Source organism: Rhinatrema bivittatum, chromosome 8 (genome assembly GCF_901001135.1).
Source record: "Rhinatrema bivittatum chromosome 8, aRhiBiv1.1, whole genome shotgun sequence".
Lineage (NCBI taxonomy): Eukaryota > Metazoa > Chordata > Amphibia > Gymnophiona > Rhinatrematidae > Rhinatrema > Rhinatrema bivittatum.
In genome coordinates, this window is record NC_042622.1 from 199,701,946 (window position 1) to 199,722,679 (window position 20,734).

Consider the following 20,734-nt stretch of genomic DNA (forward strand, 5'->3'; position numbering starts at 1 on the left):
CCCTCCAACCCGCACATTCCTCCCGCCCCACTAGGACAATTCAGAAATGTACACTGCTAGTTCCCTCTCTTAAAAAAGCCCGCCTCTCAGCCACAAGGAACCGTGCCTTCTCAATTGCCGGCCCCACGCATTGGAATGATCTACCTCCCAATCTTCGTATGGACCCCTGCTCCTCTAAATTTAGAAAATTGCTAAAGACCTGGCTTTTCCATCAAGCATTCCCGGACTAACTCTTATGACCTCCCTGTACCTCTGTATTCTGTAACCCTTGAATATCTTGTACATTTACAACTTTCACCCTTGACCCCCTGCTACCCCGTAACTCTTGTATATTTTGTATATTTGCATTTTAGTTAACTTGTTACCGCTCCTTTCGCCCCTCTCCTTCTCTTTAGTTTTGGGGTCCTCCTCTTCAACCCCCTGCTCTCAGTTCTCCCCTCCCCCTGTTATTTGTATTTTCCACCTTTTTGTTATTATGTAAACCGATATGATGTGTATTTTAATGTCTGTATAAAAAAGATGTTAAATAAGTAGATTGAATTGTGTTCAGTTCACAATGTTGGCAAGTATTTAGTGGGCTAGAAAATAGGATCTAACCACCTAACTTATCCCACATCAGGATTTAAAGCATAATGGTGAAAGGGGAGTGTAATTAAGCCACACTGCCCCATTCCAAGGTCCCAGCATGAATGACGTAGGCTCCAGTGGCATGCTTGAATGGGCGGGTGGAACGGATAGCTCCTTGTGGATTAGCAGCGATTAGTTGAGCTTCAAAAAGGGCAGTGAGGACTGGTGTCTTTCCTGACCTTGTGGCAACCTCTGTAACAGGGTATTTCCTGTGTTGTAGATGCACCTTGCTTTGTACTGCTTTGCAAACAGCCAGCTGTCCACTGCACTGAATCTGCTTTACCGGGCCCGCTACCTCATGCTCTTGGTGTTTGGCGAAGATCACCCCGAGATGGCGCTCTTAGATGTAAGTCAGTCTTTGGAATGAATGCCACTACCATCCACATCTGTTCAGCCATTCCCAGCAGGGCGCATGGCCATCCAGGCTTCAGCACCAGTCTGCTAACGATGGGCTTAGTGCTGTAGCCATGTTTGACCTCTTTCATGTCCTCGTTCATTGCAGGTGTACAGTCAGGCTGAGCTGACTGTACACCTGTTATGTACTTGTTAAGACTAAGTTTGTCCAGGATTTGCAAGACATTTGGGTCCCTAACTTCTGACTTTAGATCCTGTTAGGAACATTTGCATGGTGTCTGTGTACCTATGCATTCCTTGGGTAATTTCTTTAATCTTCACTGTTAATATTTATTTTTACAAAAGTGTTTTTATAACACTTTGCATGGTTTATTTTCCTAAAGTTTCCTCTACCCTCGAGCTCTCGTGTTCAGGAAGATTCTGGCAGCTTATTGGCACCAGCCAACTGTTCCTATAGCATTGCCCCATCTGCTTTTGGGTAGTTTTTGCTACTTTATATCATTTCCCATAGCTATGACGATGATCTTTGTCTTCTGGAAACCAATTCGTCATGTTTTGAGTAATTTTTGGTCCTACTTGTGACTCTCTGTCTCTCTAGAATAACATCGGTCTGGTGCTCCATGGGGTTATGGAATACGACCTCTCCCTCCGCTTCCTGGAGAGCGCCCTGACAATCAATTCCAAGTATCACGGAGCCAAGTCCCTCAAGGTTGCGCTTAGGTGAGGCAAAGCTACACCTGGGGCAGAGGGAGAAAGTTCAGTGGTAACCCCCACCCCCCCCCTCCTTCTCAAAATCGGTGGGCAAGCTGATTTGCAACTGGTTTTAAAATTACCAAGTGAATTCTCTTCAGCCAGTCTTAAATTGGTTTCAGATGCAGTGGGAGAAAGTAGCACAACTAATTGGCTTGTGGCATGATAGCTGACATGGTTGGCAGAGATGGTGAATGGGCAGGGTGTCTACACACAAGCACACTGCTAAAGCTCGAACTGTTGTTTGTGGGTCACCCATGTTCCAGAGGGGGGAATAGGCCGGGGAAGCCATCCTTTGGATGTTTTGAGGGCCGTATTCCATTCTGCTGCATTAATAAACAATAATTAATTTGGACAGATGCTGCCCCTAGGCACTGTCGGTGCTGGTGCCATGTTGATCCTCCACCCTGACCCCAGACCTCTGCTCCAGCAATGCAACATTGGCCTCCGTTTGCATTGAGCATGGAAGCTAAGCCTGCACTTATTGACTCTGCCCTCACATGGAAGTCCAGAGAGGGTGAGGCCTGTGCGTGCAGGCTTAGTCCCTGCCCTCTCTACAGTCTGAGGATGGTGCCACTGGAGTGGAGATCAGAGGCTGCATTCAGCGGACCAGAATAGGACTGCAGTCTTGGGGGCAGTGGGGACAGAGCTTTTGCTGATCTAGGCACAGCCTATTAATAAGGCATCAACGCTTTGGGATTGCTGAAGGTATTTTTTCCCTTTTTCAGTCATCATCTGGTAGCCCGGGTGTATGAAAGCAAAGCAGAGTTCCGGTCAGCCCTCCAGCATGAAAAAGAAGGATATGCCATCTACAAGAACCAGGTCTGCTTGGGTCCCATGTAAGGTTTTCTGCTCCTCTGTTAGGCAGTGCTTGCTGGCTGCTGTAACGTGCATTTCCCTAATGACTCTGGAAGGGAGGATGTAGCATGGACTCCTGTGATGGAGCTTGCCTGTCAGACCCGAACTCTTACGATAAAGTAAAATTGAAAGCCGCACGGTGTGCGCGCGCGCTGAGGCCCTTGCTCTGATGCACCAGTGTTCTCAGCAGAGGCAACACTCAACAGCTGGGGCTTTACCTTCAAATAATGCAAGAAACCATCCCTCAGAAGACCCATAACAGCTAGCAGGGACTGTTATCAGTTGGATAAAGACGGAGGAGGAGGGTACACGTGCTGCTTTTTAACCCCCTACCACGCCTGTTGTGGACTTTAATGTAAAATAGAGGGAGACATTAGCAAAAGAAGTCTTAGGCATCCGAGGCAGCGCGTTAATGGCAGGAAGAGTCACTGGACCTTCACCGTCCTGATGTTCTCCACTCCTCACACAGGAGCCCACCTGTGCACATCTTAGCCCCGGTCTCTGTTACATATGCTTTTCTGCATCAGGTGGTACAGAGAGCATGTGCTCACGTGCTAGAAATGTTTGCTGATTTTTGTAGATAGTGTCGCAGTTGCATTTCATGCAACAGGCCGGGCCCCCCCCCCCCCCCTCCCAAGTGAAGAGACGCGAAGCCCTTGGGTGTTTTTATTCACTGTACCTGCTTTCTTTTGTTCACGCTTTGCTTGACCAGCTTGGTGAGCAGCACGAAAAGACCAGAGAGAGCTCTGAATACCTGAAGTACCTGACCCAGCAAGCGGTGGCCCTCCAGCGCACGATGAACGAGATCTACAAGAACGGATCCAACGCCAACATTATGCCTCTGAAGGTAAATGCACGACCGCCTGGGCTGGAATCTTGCCCTGTGCCAGCCAGAGAGCCCCATAAAAGCAGAAAGCATCAAGTCCTGGTTTTCCATCAGGTTTCTTAATCCTGTACCTCATGCTTAAAGCACTTGCACTCACAAGGAAAGTTTCCAGCACTTGGACCTTTTGGCTATCAGGAAATCAGCATAGAGATGGTGACTTAATTTTACAACTGACCCTGTACACATTGCAATGTTTGTTTTTGTGGGATTTGGGGAATGTGTGCTGGCGTGTGTCCCCAGAACAGGCTTCGCTGGGGACAATGCTTCGAGAGGCATCTAAAAGGAAAACTTACAAAATACATTTTCCCAGGTAGAACAGCTGTCGGAAAATTGCCCAGCCTTACTCACCCAGGGTCATCTCAGTTGGGTTAAGGGGAAGGGTTTCCAAGGTCAAGCTTTGGGTGGGATTATGGACATGGCCTTTTTCAAAGGTGTACCTACTGCTTTCTCAGCTGCATTTTAGCCCTCAGAAAACAACAGGTGCCGAGTTTGTGGCCCGGTTGTACCAGTGGCAACTTTTTTTTTTTTTTTTTTACAAGAATGTACACGCAAACTTTTTCTTTGTGGAATATTTGTACAAAGATCTGGCGCTCCAGAGCAGCTGTCGACTTTACACCCAAGCTGGCTGTTTTGAAAATCTGACCTCCCTAAAACCTAGAAGGATAAACAATGGCAAGGGTCGCCCGACTGCAAAACATAAGAGCACGATAGCTTTCTACTGTTTTCATTCCACAGATGTAAAACGTAATGAGTTCCTGGAGACAGGAGCAGAAGCCCCTGCAAGCTGTGCATGTATAAAAAAAGGAAAAGAGCACCAGTTTGTGCACTCTGTTGCATAGGCAAATCTTTTTGCATGCCCAGCCATCTTGGTGTGGCGTGATGTGCTGGTCAAACCTCCGGCTGCAGAGAGCAGAGGAGACTCTTGTTTGTTTGAGTGCAGAAAGTGAGAGAGTGAAAAAGTTCAGATCTTGCCCAGGATGGATAAGCTCTGTGCTGAGAAAGGAATGAGTCTGCACCGTGTGGGGGCAGGGGCAGTGAGGAAATGACCTTGGGAAGCTTCCCCTCACTGCATTATCAAACAGAATCTGTGTGGATAGCAGCCATGAGCCTAGCCCTGCCTCGCTAACTTTAATCCTGGTGTAGTCAGAGCCCATTTCCTCTGTAATTATGCTTTGGGATGGGAGTTTACTTTAAAAAAATTGTACTTTTTTCCCATTCAAGGGTAGAAGCAATAGCAGATCTGAAAAGAAAAATAAAAAGAGCATGAAAGAAAACTACACTGGATCATAATATAAGTATGTGGTGGCTGGCCAGCAGCAGTGTAAATGCCTCAGGGGACTATGACATTATTACAAGGCATTAGGTACCAGCAAGTACCTCAAGAACATGACTTTTCCCCTCTAAAAGGATATTGCCTTCTCTAATTACTTAAGGGAACCTATCTGCATGCACACGTATTTGATTTTGGATTCCTGCTATGGTGATTACAGACTCGCCACCATTGCTACAGCTGTCTCCCCAGCATAGGTGCAATGCATTAGTGTGAGATCTCGTGTCTATTATGGGCTTGCTCCCACTTCCTCAGTGCCTTGGTGCTGTAAGTCTCTCAACTCCTGTCCTTGCCACCCCAGTTGGGCTGAGCCATTACTTGTGATCTTCAGAAATTCCAATCTCTGTTTTGGTCCCTAGGGAAGAAAGGAAATCAAATTGCAGGAAGATGCTGGTTTACCTAAGCAGAATTCTATTGAAAGATGTGGTCTAGGCATCAAAGCACAGGCTGCATCACTTAGGGAAGCACCAAGTCTGTACCACTCTTTAAAGCTGAAGTTTGCTGTGACATTGCTTTGTGTTAACACTGGGTGTGCACATCTTTTTTCAATCCTCAGTTCACAGCTCCCAGCATGGCCAGTGTTTTGGAACAGTTGAACATTATCAATGGAATTCTCTTCATCCCACTAAGGTAGTACAAATTTTTGCTTCACTTTGCCACAGCTTTCTTTTATTCTTCATCACTTGCACACTGCAGTGCACTGCAACTCAATTTTATTTAGCTCTCTCTTCCACCTTTGCCTCATGTTACATGTGCATGCAACAGCTAGGCTGTGCTGTGTGGGAAGTCAGGTGTGACACTGTTCAATAGCAGTAAAATCACTGCTGAGCACCTTCATTTGACAAATAAAAAGTTATAAATGATATGGGATAAGTAAATAGTATTTGCCACTTGCAGCATCCTCCAGTGCAAACCTAATCCAAAATAAAAACCTCAGCTGTATCTGTATCCAGAACACCAAAGCCTGGCCACAGTGCAGCAGCCTGATAACACAATGCTCTGGGCTGCTGTCACAGGCATCGCTTCTGAATACGGCAGCTAAAAAGGTGAATGGGCCTGGGCAGAGATTCTCCTGGAGAAATCTGTGATTTCCACGTCAGCCGAACAAGGGTAGGAGCAGCAGCCAGGCAAAGCGCTCCGGCAATCCTCAGTCCACCCACAAGCTTAGTTGAAGTCATTTAGGACTCTGCAGTCTGTTCTGGAGAAGCTGGCCTGCCTGGCTAGGATTTTGATGGAGAGGATGGAGCCCTCAAGGTGACAGCAACCAGGGTGGGGGACAAAAAGAGAGGCCTAATGTTGTTGCTCTTACTGCAGTTTGCACAGAGGGGCTAGGCAGGAAGAGCTCTCACTTTTCTGCCTTGGTTTCATTCCTGAGGAAAAATAAAAGGTAAATTTTAAGAGGGACATGCTGATTTTACAGCAGTGCACGCATGGGTGCCGACACGCACAAGGGGGGGGTTTGTCAAATGCACAGCGCCAGGATCTGCCCTTTCCCCAATTCCCTCCCAGTCCTCTTCAATAAAGGAGCAGAGGGGGGTAGGGAAGTTCCCTAACCCCCACCCCCCCCCCTATCTATCCTTCCTCTCCTCCCTGACCCCCCTTACCAGCTCTACATTTTTTTGTTTTACAAATTACCTGCTCCTCCAAGCAGAAGTAAGTTGTACCCGCAGGCAGTCTGCTGGCGCACGCTGTCCCAGCCTTCCTCTTTCTTTTAAAAGCCCTGTGCTGTCTAGCACGAACTGTTAACTTGCAGAAACCAGTCTGCATGTTAATGCAAAATCTGTGCTAAAGCAGAAATTGCTTACCTGTAACAGGTGTTCTCACAGGACAGCAGGATGTTAGTCCTCACATGGGTGACATCACAGGATGGAGCCCAATCACGGAACACTTTTGTCAAAGTTTCTAGAACTTTGACTGGCCCCTACTGGGCATGCCCAGCATGGCACTAACCCTGCAGCCAGCAGGGGTCCCCCTTCAGTCTTGTTTAAAGCTACAGGAAGTGCTAAACAAAATAAAACATAACGAACCCAACACCACAGTGTGGCGGGTGGGTTTCGAGAGGACTAACATCCTGCTGTCCTGTGAGAACACCTGTTACAGGTAAGCAACTTCTGCTTTCTTGCAGGACAAGTAGGATGGTTGTCCTCACAAATGGGTGAGTACCGAGCTGAGGATGTCTGAGAAATGCACCAAATGTACCCAAGATGTGCAATTGGCACAAAGACTGGGGTGGAATTTGGTAGAGGGTATCCTGAACCCTAATGGGCAGGCAGAAGGATGTTGGTACATCAAGTTGGAAAAAGGCTGCGCAAGACAGACTGGCCAAAGATGGAATCTTGTCTTCCAGCCTTGTCTAAGCAATAATGGGCTGTAAAGTTATGGAGAGAACTCCAGATAGCCCTGCAAATGTCAGGAAGCAGAACCGAGCGTAGGTGTGCTACTGAAGTCGCTATGGCCCTCACAGTGTGTGCTTTAACACGGTCTTGAAGTGGAATGCCTGCTTGCTGATAGCAAAAGGATATGCAGTCCGCTAACCAGGAGGAGAGAGTCTGCTAACCCACAGTCCCAATTTGATGGAATGGAAAGAAAAATAATTGTGTTCTTTTCCTATGGGTAGCTATACGGTCTAGATAGAATGCTAGAGCCCGTTTACAGTCAAAGGTATGCAGAGCCTGTTCTCCTGGATTAGAATGGGGCCTGGGAAAGAAGGTTGGTAGTATAATGGATTGATTAATGTGAAACTCCGATACTACCTTAGGCAAAAACTTAGGGTGAGTGCAGAGTACTACCCAGGCGTGCAGAAGTTTAGTGTAAGGCGGATAGATAACTAGGGCCTGTAACTCAGTAATTCTGAGAGCAGATGTGATTGCCAAAAGAAAAATCACTTTCCATGTGAGATATTGACGATCACAGGATTGGAGAGGCTTGAATGGTGGTTTCATGAGCTGACCCAAAACCAGGTTGAGGTCCCAAGAAGGGGCCGGAGGGCGCAGTGGAGGTTTGAGGTGGAGCAAGCCCTTCAAAAAGCATGTCACAAGGGGTTGTACAGAAATGGGTACATCCCCAACACATTTATGGAAGGTGGCTACTGCACTGACATGCATCCTGATAAGAGTCAGGTCTAAAAACCTCTTCCAAGTACCAGAGAGAGAGACTAGAAACTTTGTGGTGGAACAGGTAAAAGGATCAAGTGACAGTGAGGAACACCATGACTTAAACCTGTTCCATTTGTAAAAATAAGATTGCGTCGCGGAAGCTTTCCACGAGAAAATCAAGATACAGGAAACTGGCTCCGAAAGGTTGAGTGGCTGAAGAATTAGCCTTTCAACATCCAGCAGTCAGGGACAAGGGCTGAAGATTGGGGTGTCTAAGGCACCCATTGTTCTGGGTGATCAGAAGCGGGCCTTTCCCCAGGGGAATGTGCCTGCGAATGGAGAGGTCTTGAAAAATCAGAAACCACACTTGGCGTGGCCAGTGAGGAGCTAGGAGGATCGTGGTTCCCTTCACGAGAGTCTTCGAGAGAAATGGAAGTGGAGGGAATGCATATAGGAGACCGGTGGCCCATGAGAGGGAGAATGAGTCTCTTGGGTGTGAGTGTTCGCAGCGAGTGAGAGAGCAAAAGTTCTTTACTTTGCGGGTGTGAGGTGACGCAAAGAGATCTATGTGAGGATAACCCCAATGCTGGAATATGGAGTTCGCTACTGTGGGGTTGAGAGACCACTCGTGCAGCTGAAAGGTGCGACTCAGCTTGTCTGCCAACACATTGTCCACTCCCGGCAAGTAGGTAGCTCTGAGGTACATCGAGTGGGAAAGGGCCTCCGCCCATATCTGTGCCACTTCCTGACACAGGAGCCTCCTTCGATGGTAAGTTATTTGAGGATTTGGGGCCTGGAATGGCAGGACTTGGAGGCGATTGATCTGATTTTTCCACCAAGCTAGAGACTGACGAAGTGGGTTTGTAATGTGGATAATGGTTGATAGTGGTTGAATGGACCGAGTCCATTGTGACCTTAGAGTCCACTGCATGACTCTCATGGCCAAGCGGGCCATTGGGGTAACATGTACAGAGGACGCCATGTGTCCTAGCAGAATGAGGAAATGACATACAGTTGAGTGATGTTGAGAGTGTAGCTGGTGTGCAAGAGCTCGTTGTCAAGGCAGAAATGCCTTTGCTTGCAAGGTGTCCAAGTCTGCCCCTATGAATGATAGTTTGAGATGGGACTAAGCAAGATTTCACATAGTTGATGAGAAATCCTAGCGAAATCAGAGTGTGTAAAGTAAGACGTAGGGACTACAGAGCAGCTTGCTGAGTGGGAGCCCTGATCAACCAATCGTTGAGATAGGGGTAGACATGGACACCTTGAGTCCTGAGGAATGCTGCTGCTACTACTACAAGGCACTTGGTGAAGACTCGTGGAGCAGATGCCAGGCCGAATGGAAGCACTCTGTTTTAATAGTGCTGTGGGCCTACCAGAATCACAGAAATTTGCGATGAAACGGAGTTATTGCGATGTGTGTGTAAGCGTCCTAGAGGTCTAGAGAGCAGAGCCAGTCTTCTCTTTGCAGAAGAGGAAGGAGGGAACCCAAGGTTACCATCTTGAACTTTTCTCATTGGAGGTACTTGTTGAGGGCACGCAGGTCCAGAATTGGACGAAAGCCACCTGACTTTTTGGGGATTAGAAAGTACTGGCAATAGAACCAGAGGCCCTGTTGGGAGTAGGGCACTGGTTCGATTGCTCTGGATTGAAGGAGGGATACTTCCTGATCCAGGAGTAATGAATGGTCTGATGTTCCCCATGTCAGCCGAGGAGGGGAATCTGGTGGGAAGGAGAGAAAGCTCAGGTAATACCCTTGAGATTATGGCTAGGACCCACTGGTCTGAGGTGATTGTGAGCCATATGTTGTTGAAATGACACAATCTACCTCCCACTGGTACATGTGACAATGGAAGCTGGCTACTGCTCTCTATGCAGGAGTCAAAAACTGGAAGCAGGGCCTGGCTGAGGAGCTGCTTGTGGTTTTTGCTTACGAGGTTGTCTGGACTGGGCCTTTTGGAGCGATCTCTAGCCGGTGGTGGATAGGAATTCTTTGGACGATAGGAAGGACTCCAAAAAGTTGTTCTAAATGGTTATTTGGTCGAATATTCAGAAGGCATCAGAGAGAGTTGGTGAAGGGTCTCATAAATGCTCCTTGAGTTGTGCCACCATTTGCTGGATCTGTTCACCTGCAGATTGTCTCAGATGCAAGGCAGATCGGACAATTTGTCCTGGACTTCAGGGTACAAGACTGAAGACTTAAGCCAGGCCCATCTTCTTGCAGAAATAGCAGCTGCAGAAACGCTGGAAGCGGTGTCGAAGATGTCATAAGAGGACCTTATTTTCATGTTTCCCACTTCAAAACCTTTGTGAACTAGGGCTTGCAGCTGTTCCTGGAATTGCTGAGGGAGAGACTCCGCAAAGTCCTGTATTTGCTTGAATAGGACCCTGTTGAACTGGGTCATATAAAGCTGGTAAGATGCGATCCGAGAGATTAAGCATTGATCCCTGGAAGACACGCCGACCAATGGCATCCAGGAATTCCTGCTCCTTGCCTGGAGGAACGGAAGAATGGGGCTTTGAGCGTCATGCCCTCTTTTGGGCAGATTCCACCACCACAGATTGGTGATCCAGTTGAGGTTTTTGGAACCCTGGAGCTGACTGGACCAAGTATGTGGTATCTGCTTTCCAGTTGACTGGTGCTACCGAACCAGGGTGTTCCTAATTCTTCTTGAGAAGATCCAAAAGTACTTGATGGACAAGGATGGAGGGGATTTCTTTGGGCGCATCCAGAAATTATAACAGCTCCATCATTTGATGTCTATCATCTTGCTCAGTCTGTAATTGGAAGGGAACCAGCTCAGACATTTCCTTCACACAATTGATGAAGGATAAGTCCTCTGGAGGAGAAAGCTTCCTGCTTTCAGTAGGAGGGGGTGGTGATGGTAAATCATCAGTGTCTGGAGACAAATTGTCGGTCCAGATGTCATAGGGATCAGCACCTGTCCCGCTAGCAACCTGAGAGGGAGGGGACGAAGGTATTCCAGAAGGTCCCGGTCTAGGTTCTGAAGGCATCGAGGGAGCTACTGGGGGCACTGACGAGGGCATCGATGGACGGATCGGCATCGCCAATGCCCGTACCGGCATGGATGGTTGAGACATCTGCAGGACTCCCGAGGGAGGAAGACTGAACATGTTTCTCCTCCTGATGACAGAGCAAGTGGAGAAGGCACCGGAGCCATTGGGGTCCATTGGTGGAAAAGCGGCTATAAGCACTTCCATTTTCAAGAGCAGTGGTGCTAGTGCTGCCGGAATGGGATTGGTGATCGGTTCCGCAATTGGTGCCGGGGTTGGCATCGGAGGAACCTGGAACCTTTGCATCGCCTTGTCGATGGCCTCCTGAACCATCCGGTCCAGCTCTTCACGGAGACCTGGAGTAACTAGCCCCGGCTCCAGAAGGGAAGGAGGCAGAGGCATAGCCGGAGGGACCAAAATTAAAGGCGGAGTCGCAGCTCCCAATACCTGTCCGGATGAGGGTTGCCTCTGTGACCCAGTCACAGAAAGGGTTGATGACTTTTCTGGATGGGGTTCTTCGATGGCGGCTCGGACCATGGCGAGGTTGATGATTTTCCTTCATTGATGGTCTGAGGCTTTCAGTGTCGATGCCCATGCTTCTCTCTACGATCCCCTCAGTCCTGAGGGAGAGTAGAGGTAGTCTATGGCCGGGAGGTCGTCGACACCGGACAGTCACCGGCCAGTGCCCGATGCTGGCACGAAGTGGACGGCGCTGGTTCCAATGACGTCAAAGCAATAGACGGCGTCGGAGTTTGAGAATGGAAGAGAAGTTCCATTTTCTCCATTCTGGCTTTGCGACCTTTTGGTTTCATTAAGGCACATTTGGTGCAAGTCAGGACATCATGCTCACACCCGAGACACATTACACAGACTTTATGGGGGTCTGTTATGGACATGGTGTGAGCGCAGTCAGGGCACCGACGGAACCCCAACGCCATGGCCTTTGAAAAATTGAGCCGCAGTGCAGTCGACGGCCAGTAGGCCACAAGGGCCAAACTCGACCGGAATCGGGTAAAAAAAAACTTACCGGAGTACCGTAGAAGCAAAAATTCAAGAGGGAGACCCCTGTGGGGTATGAAAGTTTGCAGTAATTTAGTGAGGAAAATTCCTGTCAGGAATCTCTAAGAGCTCCTTAACCCACGTGGCTACTGCTGCGTAGAAAAAAGAAGACTGAAGGGGGACCCCTGCTGCGCATGCCCAGTAGGTATCAAAGTTCTAAAAACTTTGACAAAAGTGTTCTGTGATTGGGCTCCATCCTGTGACGTCACCCATATGTGAGGACTACCATTCTGCTTGTCCTGTGAGAATGAGGTAAATGAGGCAAAATGGGTCATCAAGTCTGAGTGCAGTGAAAAAGGTACAAGTGTTAAAATGTGCAAAATGCAACCCCAGACGCATTAAGGCAAAAAAAAAAAAAAAAAAACCAAACCTACACCTCAGGAAGGCGTAATCAGTGCAGATGGTAATGCAAAACCTTAATGCATATACTTCACTGTCTGTGGTAACGTGTGCCTCCTTTGCATCTTATTACACTTGCAGATTTACACTGGCTCCCAATAGAACAAAGGGTGCAATTCAACACACTATGCACAATTCATAAACTAATAAATGATGAAAATGCTGACTGGCTAAACACCGCATTACGATTACACGTCCCTCAAAGAAATCTCAGGTCGGCCAATAAAGCACTGCTAACCATACCCTCAGTCAAAACAGCAAAATTGACCCAAGTTAGAGAGAGGGCACTATCTTTGGCAGGACCTTTACTATGGAACACATTACCACTTGAACTAAGACTAATGAAAGAATTAAAACTCTTCAAAAAAAAGCCTAAAAACTTGGCTTTTCAAAAAAGCATTTCACAGTGAAGGCACTGAATAACAACAAATGAACACAGCTGAAAGTCACATATATATATAAAAATAAAAATTGATTTTATTATTTTACTCATAATTAAATATTACATTAAAAACAGTATACACATATGATTATCCCATCATATAAATGGCAACCCCAACCCACTTCTCAATTAGAGTATATTACTGAACTATGTAACCGTAAAATATTGGCACACTATGGATAACTTATAAACCAAACCTATTTCGTGCCTAAATGTAAACCGTTGATGGTGCATTTCTAAACGACGGTATAGAAAAGTTCATAAATAAATAAATATTAACAGGATGTTAATGCAGTTCAGTGCATTGGAACTCATAAGGCACTCATCCCACGTGTGCTGCTGCTTGTAGTTTTCAAGTATGCAAAGTGTGAATCTGGGATAACATCCTGGAGGTGACCCATGCAGGAGGAGATGTTTTTGGTGTGGGTCTAAGGGATGGGATAAGGGTTGAAATTACTTTCAGTATCTGCTCTTTACCCTGCTTATGCTTCTCTCCTCAGCCAAAAGGACTTGGAGAACCTTAAGGCAGAAGTGCAGCGTCGGCAACAGCGGTCAGAAGCGATGAGAGGCAGTGAGGAGCCAGAAGCAAGAGAGACTGAGGCAGCTGCCCCTCTTCCTGAGGCTCTATCGGTGCAGAGCTCGGCCTGATTTCTCTCTTTCAGCTGCCATGTAACGTTTATGGACCTTAGCCCTGGCTCAAGTTCCCCTGGAGAGAGTGGAACATTTTGGGTAATTCTGTTACCCCGCTAGTGTCGATATCCAATAGGAAAAACCGATCTAGTAAATAGACATGTGATTCGGCCGAACATTTCGGTTCCGCCTTCATTATTGGATTGTCATGGGAAATTTCATTTTCCCCGCAGTTCGGGCCGATTTTTTTTCAGCCACCCTGAATTTCGGGGTTAGGGTGCACTAACCCTGAAAAACAAATTTTCCTGAAATTTTAGGAAATTCCGCTTCCTTTTTCAAGGTGTCCTATCCAGGATGGCTTGGGCAATTTCTTTAAAATTGCTTAATTCATCCTGGATGAATGCACATCCCTAGTAAATAGAGCACTGTCAGCTGTAGGTGTTTGCAAATCCCTGCTGTGAATAGTGGTGCCTCTGTAAAGCAGGAAGAGTGTCAAGGCTAAGAGCAGCCCCACCTGGAATCACACTTCACCAGTTACCAACTACACTTCCTGCCATGTTCATATCACATGAATTCCCAACAAACCGTGTAGAAGCCTTTCCCAGGTCTGTCGGATGGCAACAAGGGGGCACTGCTTTCTAAGAAACAACCTGATTGTCAAGCTCACCTGGATTAAAGCCAAAAGATGCATTTACCAGCTGCACCAGGATTTCTCCCTTCTGGGAAGGGAGGGGAGGAAGAAAACTGCATCTGTATTTGTAGGCAGTGAGACAGGGGCTATGTACAGCTTTTATACTCACTAGGAATTAACTAATTGCTTCCCTCAGCATTATTTTTTGTTTTTTTTCCGCTTTTTATTGACATTCATGCCAGGTTTCGATGGGATTTTTGTACAAAAAAAGAATAGCTAATAATAAAATAATTTAATTTTGGTTTTGTGAGAGGGTGCATGCTTGCGCACACTGCAAGTTCATCCTTGTGGTGTTTGTGCAATTCCAAGTGACTTAGCTTTTTTTTTTTCTCCTCACTACCTAAAATGTATTTAAAAAAAGAAGAAAAAAAAACCTTTTGGATCCTGCCATAGTATTAAGTGATTTAAGTAGAAAACCCCAGTGCCTGAATGTCAAGCAGCAGCCCTGGTCTTTCAAAGTGCACTAAAACCAAAGTATAGAAGGAGCCGGTCCTGCTGAAATACTCATGAAATCCTTTGTCACCTGCATGCATTTGAAAGGTACAGAGTTTTCTGGCCCACCTACTTCTAATGCAAAACCAAGGTGTTAGTGTAGTCATGGGCACGCCTGACGTGATCATTAATTTACAAGGAATAGGCACTACCCCCCCCCCCCAAAAAAACCAAAAACTGGTGAACAGGTTGAAGAATCATGCGTCTGAGTGAGTTAATCTTTATCGAGACTGATTATTTCAAGTTGCTTCCTCCAACCTGTTTCCTCTCCTTACATAGCAGTGTGCTTCATGCAGTCCTAGAATCCATCTCTCTTAAAGGTTGTACGCACCCCAGAAAAGGTCACATATTGTGTGTTGAACCAGGCATCATGATCAAAAGGAAAGGAAAATTGGTTCTTACCTAATTTTCGTTCCTGTACTACCACAGATCAGTCCAGACTGTGGGTTATGACTCCCTTCCAACAGATAGGGACAGAGAAAAACGCGAAGGGCACCCCCTCTTAACCTGGTTAAGAAATGAGTATGGAAATGGATCAAGCAAAGGCCAAACAGATAACTTTGAACTAACAGTGGCAGAAAAAATGCCAAAACTCTGAATAAAAGGAAACCTGTAGCCTTCTTCTGTAGTTTTTTGCAGCAACCACAACTATTCGAGTGGACTCTCAGTAAAGAACCCCCATAAAGGGAGGGTGTCAGGACTGATCCGTAGTACTACAGGAACAAAAATCAGCAGGTAAGAACCAATTTTCCTTTCCCTATATATGTACCCGGATCAGTCCAGACTTTGGGATGTACCAAAGCTTCCCTACACCGGGTGGGACATTGAGAGTCCCGCTCGAATGAAACCACTACCAAAGTTGTCAACAGGCGGAGCCTGGACATCTAAACAGTAGTGACTAGCAAACATATGTAGTGTCTTCCAGGTGGCCGCCCTACAGATTTCTTGCAGCGATACCAACTGACAATCAGCCCACGAAGCTGCCTGGGAATGAACTGAATGGGCTTTCAACCCCTCTGGGACAGGTCGGCCTCGACAAATGTAAGCAGATGAAATAGCTTCTTTCAACCATCGTGCAACTGTCACCTTAGAAGCTTTATGGCCCTTCTTAGCACCACTTCACAAGATGAACAAGTGTTCAAGAATGGACTGGTGACCTCCAAATAGCGCAAAAGATGCATCCAGATAGATATGCGAAAAAGCTGGGAGCTCCACTGATTGACTTAAATGAAAGGCATAGACCACCTTTGGTAAAAATGAGGGCACAGTCCTAAGAGAAACCCCCCACTCAGAAATTCACAAAGGCTCCCTGCAAGAAAGCCTGTATCTCCGAGATCCTGCGAGCCGAGCAGATTGAAAACTGTGTTTTTGGTGGCAAAGTGAGGTCCTTTAGCATTGCACACTTAATAGGTTCAAAGGGCAGTTCACACAAGACCCTAAGTACCAAATTAAGACTCCACGAGGGACATACAGGACGGATGGGAGGATTCAGATGCTTTGCACACCCCCCCCCCCCCGAGAAAGCGCACCACATCCGGATGAGAGGCCTGTGTCTTGCCATGAACTTTGCCTACAATTGAACCCAAGGCAGCCACTTGGACCCAGAGGTAATTAAAGGACAACCCATTGTCTAAGCCCTTTTGCAAGAACGCCAAAATGTACGCCACTGAAGATTGTGGGGTGGGGAGGGAAGAACGCACTGCTCGCAACACCACAACTCGAAGACTCTCCAAACCCTGACATAGGACAGAAAGGTAGAGGTCTTTCTAGATTGCAGAAGAGTGGTTAACACCTCCAAAGAATACCCTTTTTTCCTCAATTGCTGCCTTTCAAAAGCCAGGCCACTAGACAAAAGCGATCTGCCTAGTCGAAAAATTTAGGGCCTTGAAGTAGATTTGGAAGATGTCCGAGCCTCAGGGGACCGTCCAACTGCAAGATTGACCAGATCCGCAAACCACGGACGTCGGGGCCACTCTAGTGCCACTAGAATCACTTTTCCTGGATGAACTTCTATGCATCGGAGAAATCCGCTTGTATGTTGTCGGCTCCAGCGATGTGAGATGCCACAAGAAGAGAGAGATGACTCTCTGCCAAGCCATGAGCTGCTCCATTTCAATGGCCACTGCCTGGCTCTTGGTGCTGCCCTGACGGTTGATGTAGGCCACCGTCGCATTGTCAAAGAGGACTCTGACTGCCCTGTTGTGGAGCAGCAGCAGAAAATGTCACAGCGCCAACGAACTGCCTTGGTTTCCAGGTGATTGATTGACCAGCTCGCCTCCTCCAAGGACTACCAGCCCTGACCTGATCAGGATTAGCAGACTGCTCCCCAGCCGGAGAGACTGGCATCCGTGGTCACTACTACCCACTGTGGGACTTCGAGGTCCACACCGCGAGTCAGGTGTTCCAGGACCAGCCACCAGCCAAGACTGGACCTGGCAGAATCGGTGAGAGGTAAGGGGACCCGAAATTCCTCTGACTTTGGATCCCAATGGGAAAGTAACGCTTGTTGCAATGGTTTCATATGAGCAAAGGCCTATGGTACCAACTCCAAGGTGAACGCCATGGAACCTAGGACCTGCAAATAGTCCCAGGTTTTGGGGAGTGGAAGTGACAGGAGATGACTGATCTGCAATTTGGCGATCCGGTTCGGTGGAAGGAACACCTTTCCCAGATGGGTGTCGAACCGGGCTCCCAAGAAGTCCAGCATCCGAGACGGGAGGGGTTTGCTTTTGGCGTGATTGACAACTCAAGCAAGAGATTCCAGAAGACTTATGACCTTGATGACAGCCTCCTCACAGAGGGCCCTTGACTTCTCTCGGATGAGCCAGTCGTCCAGGTCTGGGTAAATCAGAACTCCTTCCTCCAGAGGGTCGCTGCCACGACCACCATCAACTTTGGTGAAAGTGCGAGGCGCTGTAGCCAGATCGAAAGGCAGGGCACAGAACTGGAAATGCATACTGAGGATCATGAAGCGAAGAAACTTCTGGTTAATCCTCAAGGATGGGTATGTGCAAGTATGCCTCCATCAGATCCAGGGAAGCCAGACACTCGCTGCTGCAGTGACTGAGCGAATAGTCTCCATCCGGAAATGCAGGATTTTGAATGCCCTGTTCACCTTCAGGTTGAGGATCGGCTGGAAGGAGCCCTCCTTTTTGGGGACTACAAAATAGATAGAGTAGCGTCCTGTTGTCTACTCTGCACAGGGGACAGGCACCACAGCCCCTAGTGATTTCAGCCAGTTGAGGGTCTGTTGAATGATCAGTGCTTTGGATCGAGAACTGCAAGGGGAAACCATAAAGAGGTCTCTTGAGAGGCCGAGCAAATTCCAAACCGTAGCCGTGTTGGGTGATGCTTAAAACCCACTGGGCAGAGGTTATCCTGGCCCATTCCTCGTAAAACTGGGCCAACCATCCACCCACACGAGGAATTGGGCAGGCCACATCTCATTGAGAGGACTTGGATTCAAGCGACACAGACAACTCCGTCGCCAGAGAGTCTATGACCCCGAAAGGACGAGGCCCAAACCTGCTGCTTGCCTGTGCCCTGCTATGAAGGAATCTCCGTTGTCCCTGAAAGCGAGAGCAGGCTGGCGAGAAGCCTCTGGAAGGCCTAGGCCTATCCTCCAGGAGCTTGTTAACTTTCTCGCCCAGGGACTTAATCAGCTGCTCCAAGTCTTCACCAAAGAGAACCTCCCTTTGAATGGTAAAGCACTCAGCTGGGCCTTGGAAGAGACATCTGCCAACCAGTTACATAGCCTCTGGAGCCTCCTTGCTGACACTGCGGACACCATAGTCCGAGAAGAAGTGCGCAGAAGATCATACAGGGCATCTGCAACCTATTCAACCGCAGCCTCCAACCACTCCGCCTGAGCAGAATCCTCCGGTGTGGAGCTACTGCATATGGCCGCTCGGATACCCAGAGGCGATACTTCAAAAATCCATTTAAGGAGAACCTCGAGTTTCCTATCCTGGAGGTCCTTGAGGGCCACCGCTCCTGCTACAGGGATTGTGGTTCTCTTTGTCACTGCCGAAACTGAGGCATCCACCTTAGGAAACTTCAATAGCTCCAGGGTCTCTTCGGGCAAAGGATATAGTTTATCCATAGCTCAACCAACTCGTAAGCCTGCCTCCGGCACATCCCACTCCCGGGTCATCAACTGCTGAACCATGGGATGAAAAGAAAAGGTCTTCGCTGGAGCTTGCAATCCTGGGGCAGGATTTCTTGGGGGAGCTCCACCCCAAGCTCTGACAAGACCCATAGGATAAGAGGGTCCAACTCTTTCAGGTGAAAAAGGCGAACAACCTTCAGGTCCTCTCCTTCCAGAGGAGCCGCCTTCCCCTGGTCATCATCCGGTTCTGCCCCTGGTAGGGGTAAAGGAGCCATGAGCGGGGCCGGAGCAATAATACCAGACTCGTCAGGGGGAAGGGGCCCTCCAGAAGAGAGGGCCCTGGCAACTTCTCCACACGAAGGGACACCTGTGGGTCTAGGAATTTTCTGAGGATGCCGTTCGGGACAACCCAAAAATGAAGCCCTGCTCTACTGAGCTTGGGAAGCCAGAAAAGCCTTGTGCATTAAAAGCACAAATTCAGGTACGAAGGCATTAAAACTGCCCCCTTCCCCCACCAGCGGATGGGGCACACCATCAGACAAGTCTTGGTCTGGATCTAAAAAGCCCTCAGGACTGCCAGGGACTGGAGATAAATCGGGCTGGAGATCCCTCCCCCCTGCAGTCCTGGCCCACACTGACAAAGAATTCAAGATGGCCACCGTTCCTGCACTGATCGAGAATAGATCGGCCTCAGTCACCTGAGGGGGCAGGTCTCGTGTCTGCGCCACGGGATTTCGAGGGAGAAGACCCTGGTCCCCTCTCCGAACTGCCTTCACCTCCTGCGAGGCAGCGAGAGCAGAGGCCCGATCCGGAGAGGCACGCAACAGACTCTCCACAGCGCATCGGACGCAGCATCGGGGCAACCCATGGAGGTGCTGATAGAGCAAGGAAAAGACTCGGCTGGAGCGTTGGGGAAACCTGACCAACAAATAGAAAGACTGCTCACAACCCACCCGGAGCCCGCAAATGAGAAACAGCCTCAGCCGCTGCCCAAAACACCCAGGAGAAGGCTGACAGGCTGCTCACTTTTTTTAAAAAAAAAAGTTTTTTTTAATTTTTTGAAAACAGGCCAGGGATAACAGAGGGGAAGGGACTGGACCACCAGTACTCCCCCCCCCCCCCTTACCTCTGAGGAGCCCCGCCGGGTCACCAACCCCAGGCTCCTTAATCCTGCTGCCAGGGGGGAATGGTCCCTCTAGGACCTGCCTACCCCCTGGGAGGTTGTCTGCTTGATCCTCTAGGTTTTTTGTTTTTGGGTTGTTTTTTTTTAAAGAGGAGATTGCCTTAACCCTAAAGACAGGTCAAGACCGCAGGGTTTGCACCACCTCCATCTGCTGGAGACCGGGAAATACGGAGGAGTGGCAGGTAGCACACCAGGTTAAGAGGGGGGGGGGGGGGGTGCCCTTCGAGTTTTTCTGTGTCTCTGGAAGGGAGGCATAACCCACAGTCTGGAGTGATCTGGGTACATGCAAGGAAGAGTGTGTGGCCCTATTTTAGGGGTCCTTGCTGCTGCCAGCGTGAGTGGTGGTGATGGAAATTGCAGAGGGTTGAAGACTGCTCCATGCAGGTGCTGTACATTGCGCCATTGTTCAGTGTTTGTACTGCTGGGAGCTGTTTCTGTTTTACCTGCGTGTAGGATGCTAACTAATGTCATCTTTGGTGCAAAGACCTTGTTCCTCCAAACATTTGAATTTCCTAGGAAGTATTCAATAAATTATTATTTGATTATAAAGTATCTTTTAGCAAAGGAAGGCTATTATGTGTCTTTTCTTTTTATGTCCTGTCCCATTGCTGATAGGGTGCTAGAGCGGTGCTTCTCAACCTTTGTTCTATTGGGACTCACCTGCTAGTTAATGTTTACATGCATGACCCACTGAACACTTGACCATCATAGGGCTAAAAGTAAACATATTCTGCATCCACAGCAACACCCCCCCAGGTCCCCACACAATGGATGCAGAGGGGATTTCCCCCATATAACTCATTATATAATATATT

General features: G+C 48.1%; 1 protein-coding gene across 6 annotated transcripts in view; it reads left to right on the forward strand.

Annotated features, from left to right (window-relative positions):
- CLUH (clustered mitochondria homolog) overlaps positions 1-20,471 on the forward strand; it is a 153,935-nt gene extending 133,464 nt beyond the window's left edge. For all 6 annotated transcript variants that reach the window (XM_029612489.1, XM_029612487.1, XM_029612488.1 and 3 more), the window contains exons 21-26: positions 848-973; positions 1,580-1,701; positions 2,460-2,553; positions 3,302-3,436; positions 5,362-5,435; positions 13,316-20,471. In XM_029612489.1, the coding sequence (XP_029468349.1) occupies positions 848-973; positions 1,580-1,701; positions 2,460-2,553; positions 3,302-3,436; positions 5,362-5,435; positions 13,316-13,463 (699 nt within the window). In that variant the 3' untranslated portion in view covers positions 13,464-20,471. The remainder of the gene's footprint in view (positions 1-847; positions 974-1,579; positions 1,702-2,459; positions 2,554-3,301; positions 3,437-5,361; positions 5,436-13,315) is intronic.
- The last annotated feature ends 263 nt before the right edge of the window (positions 20,472-20,734 follow it).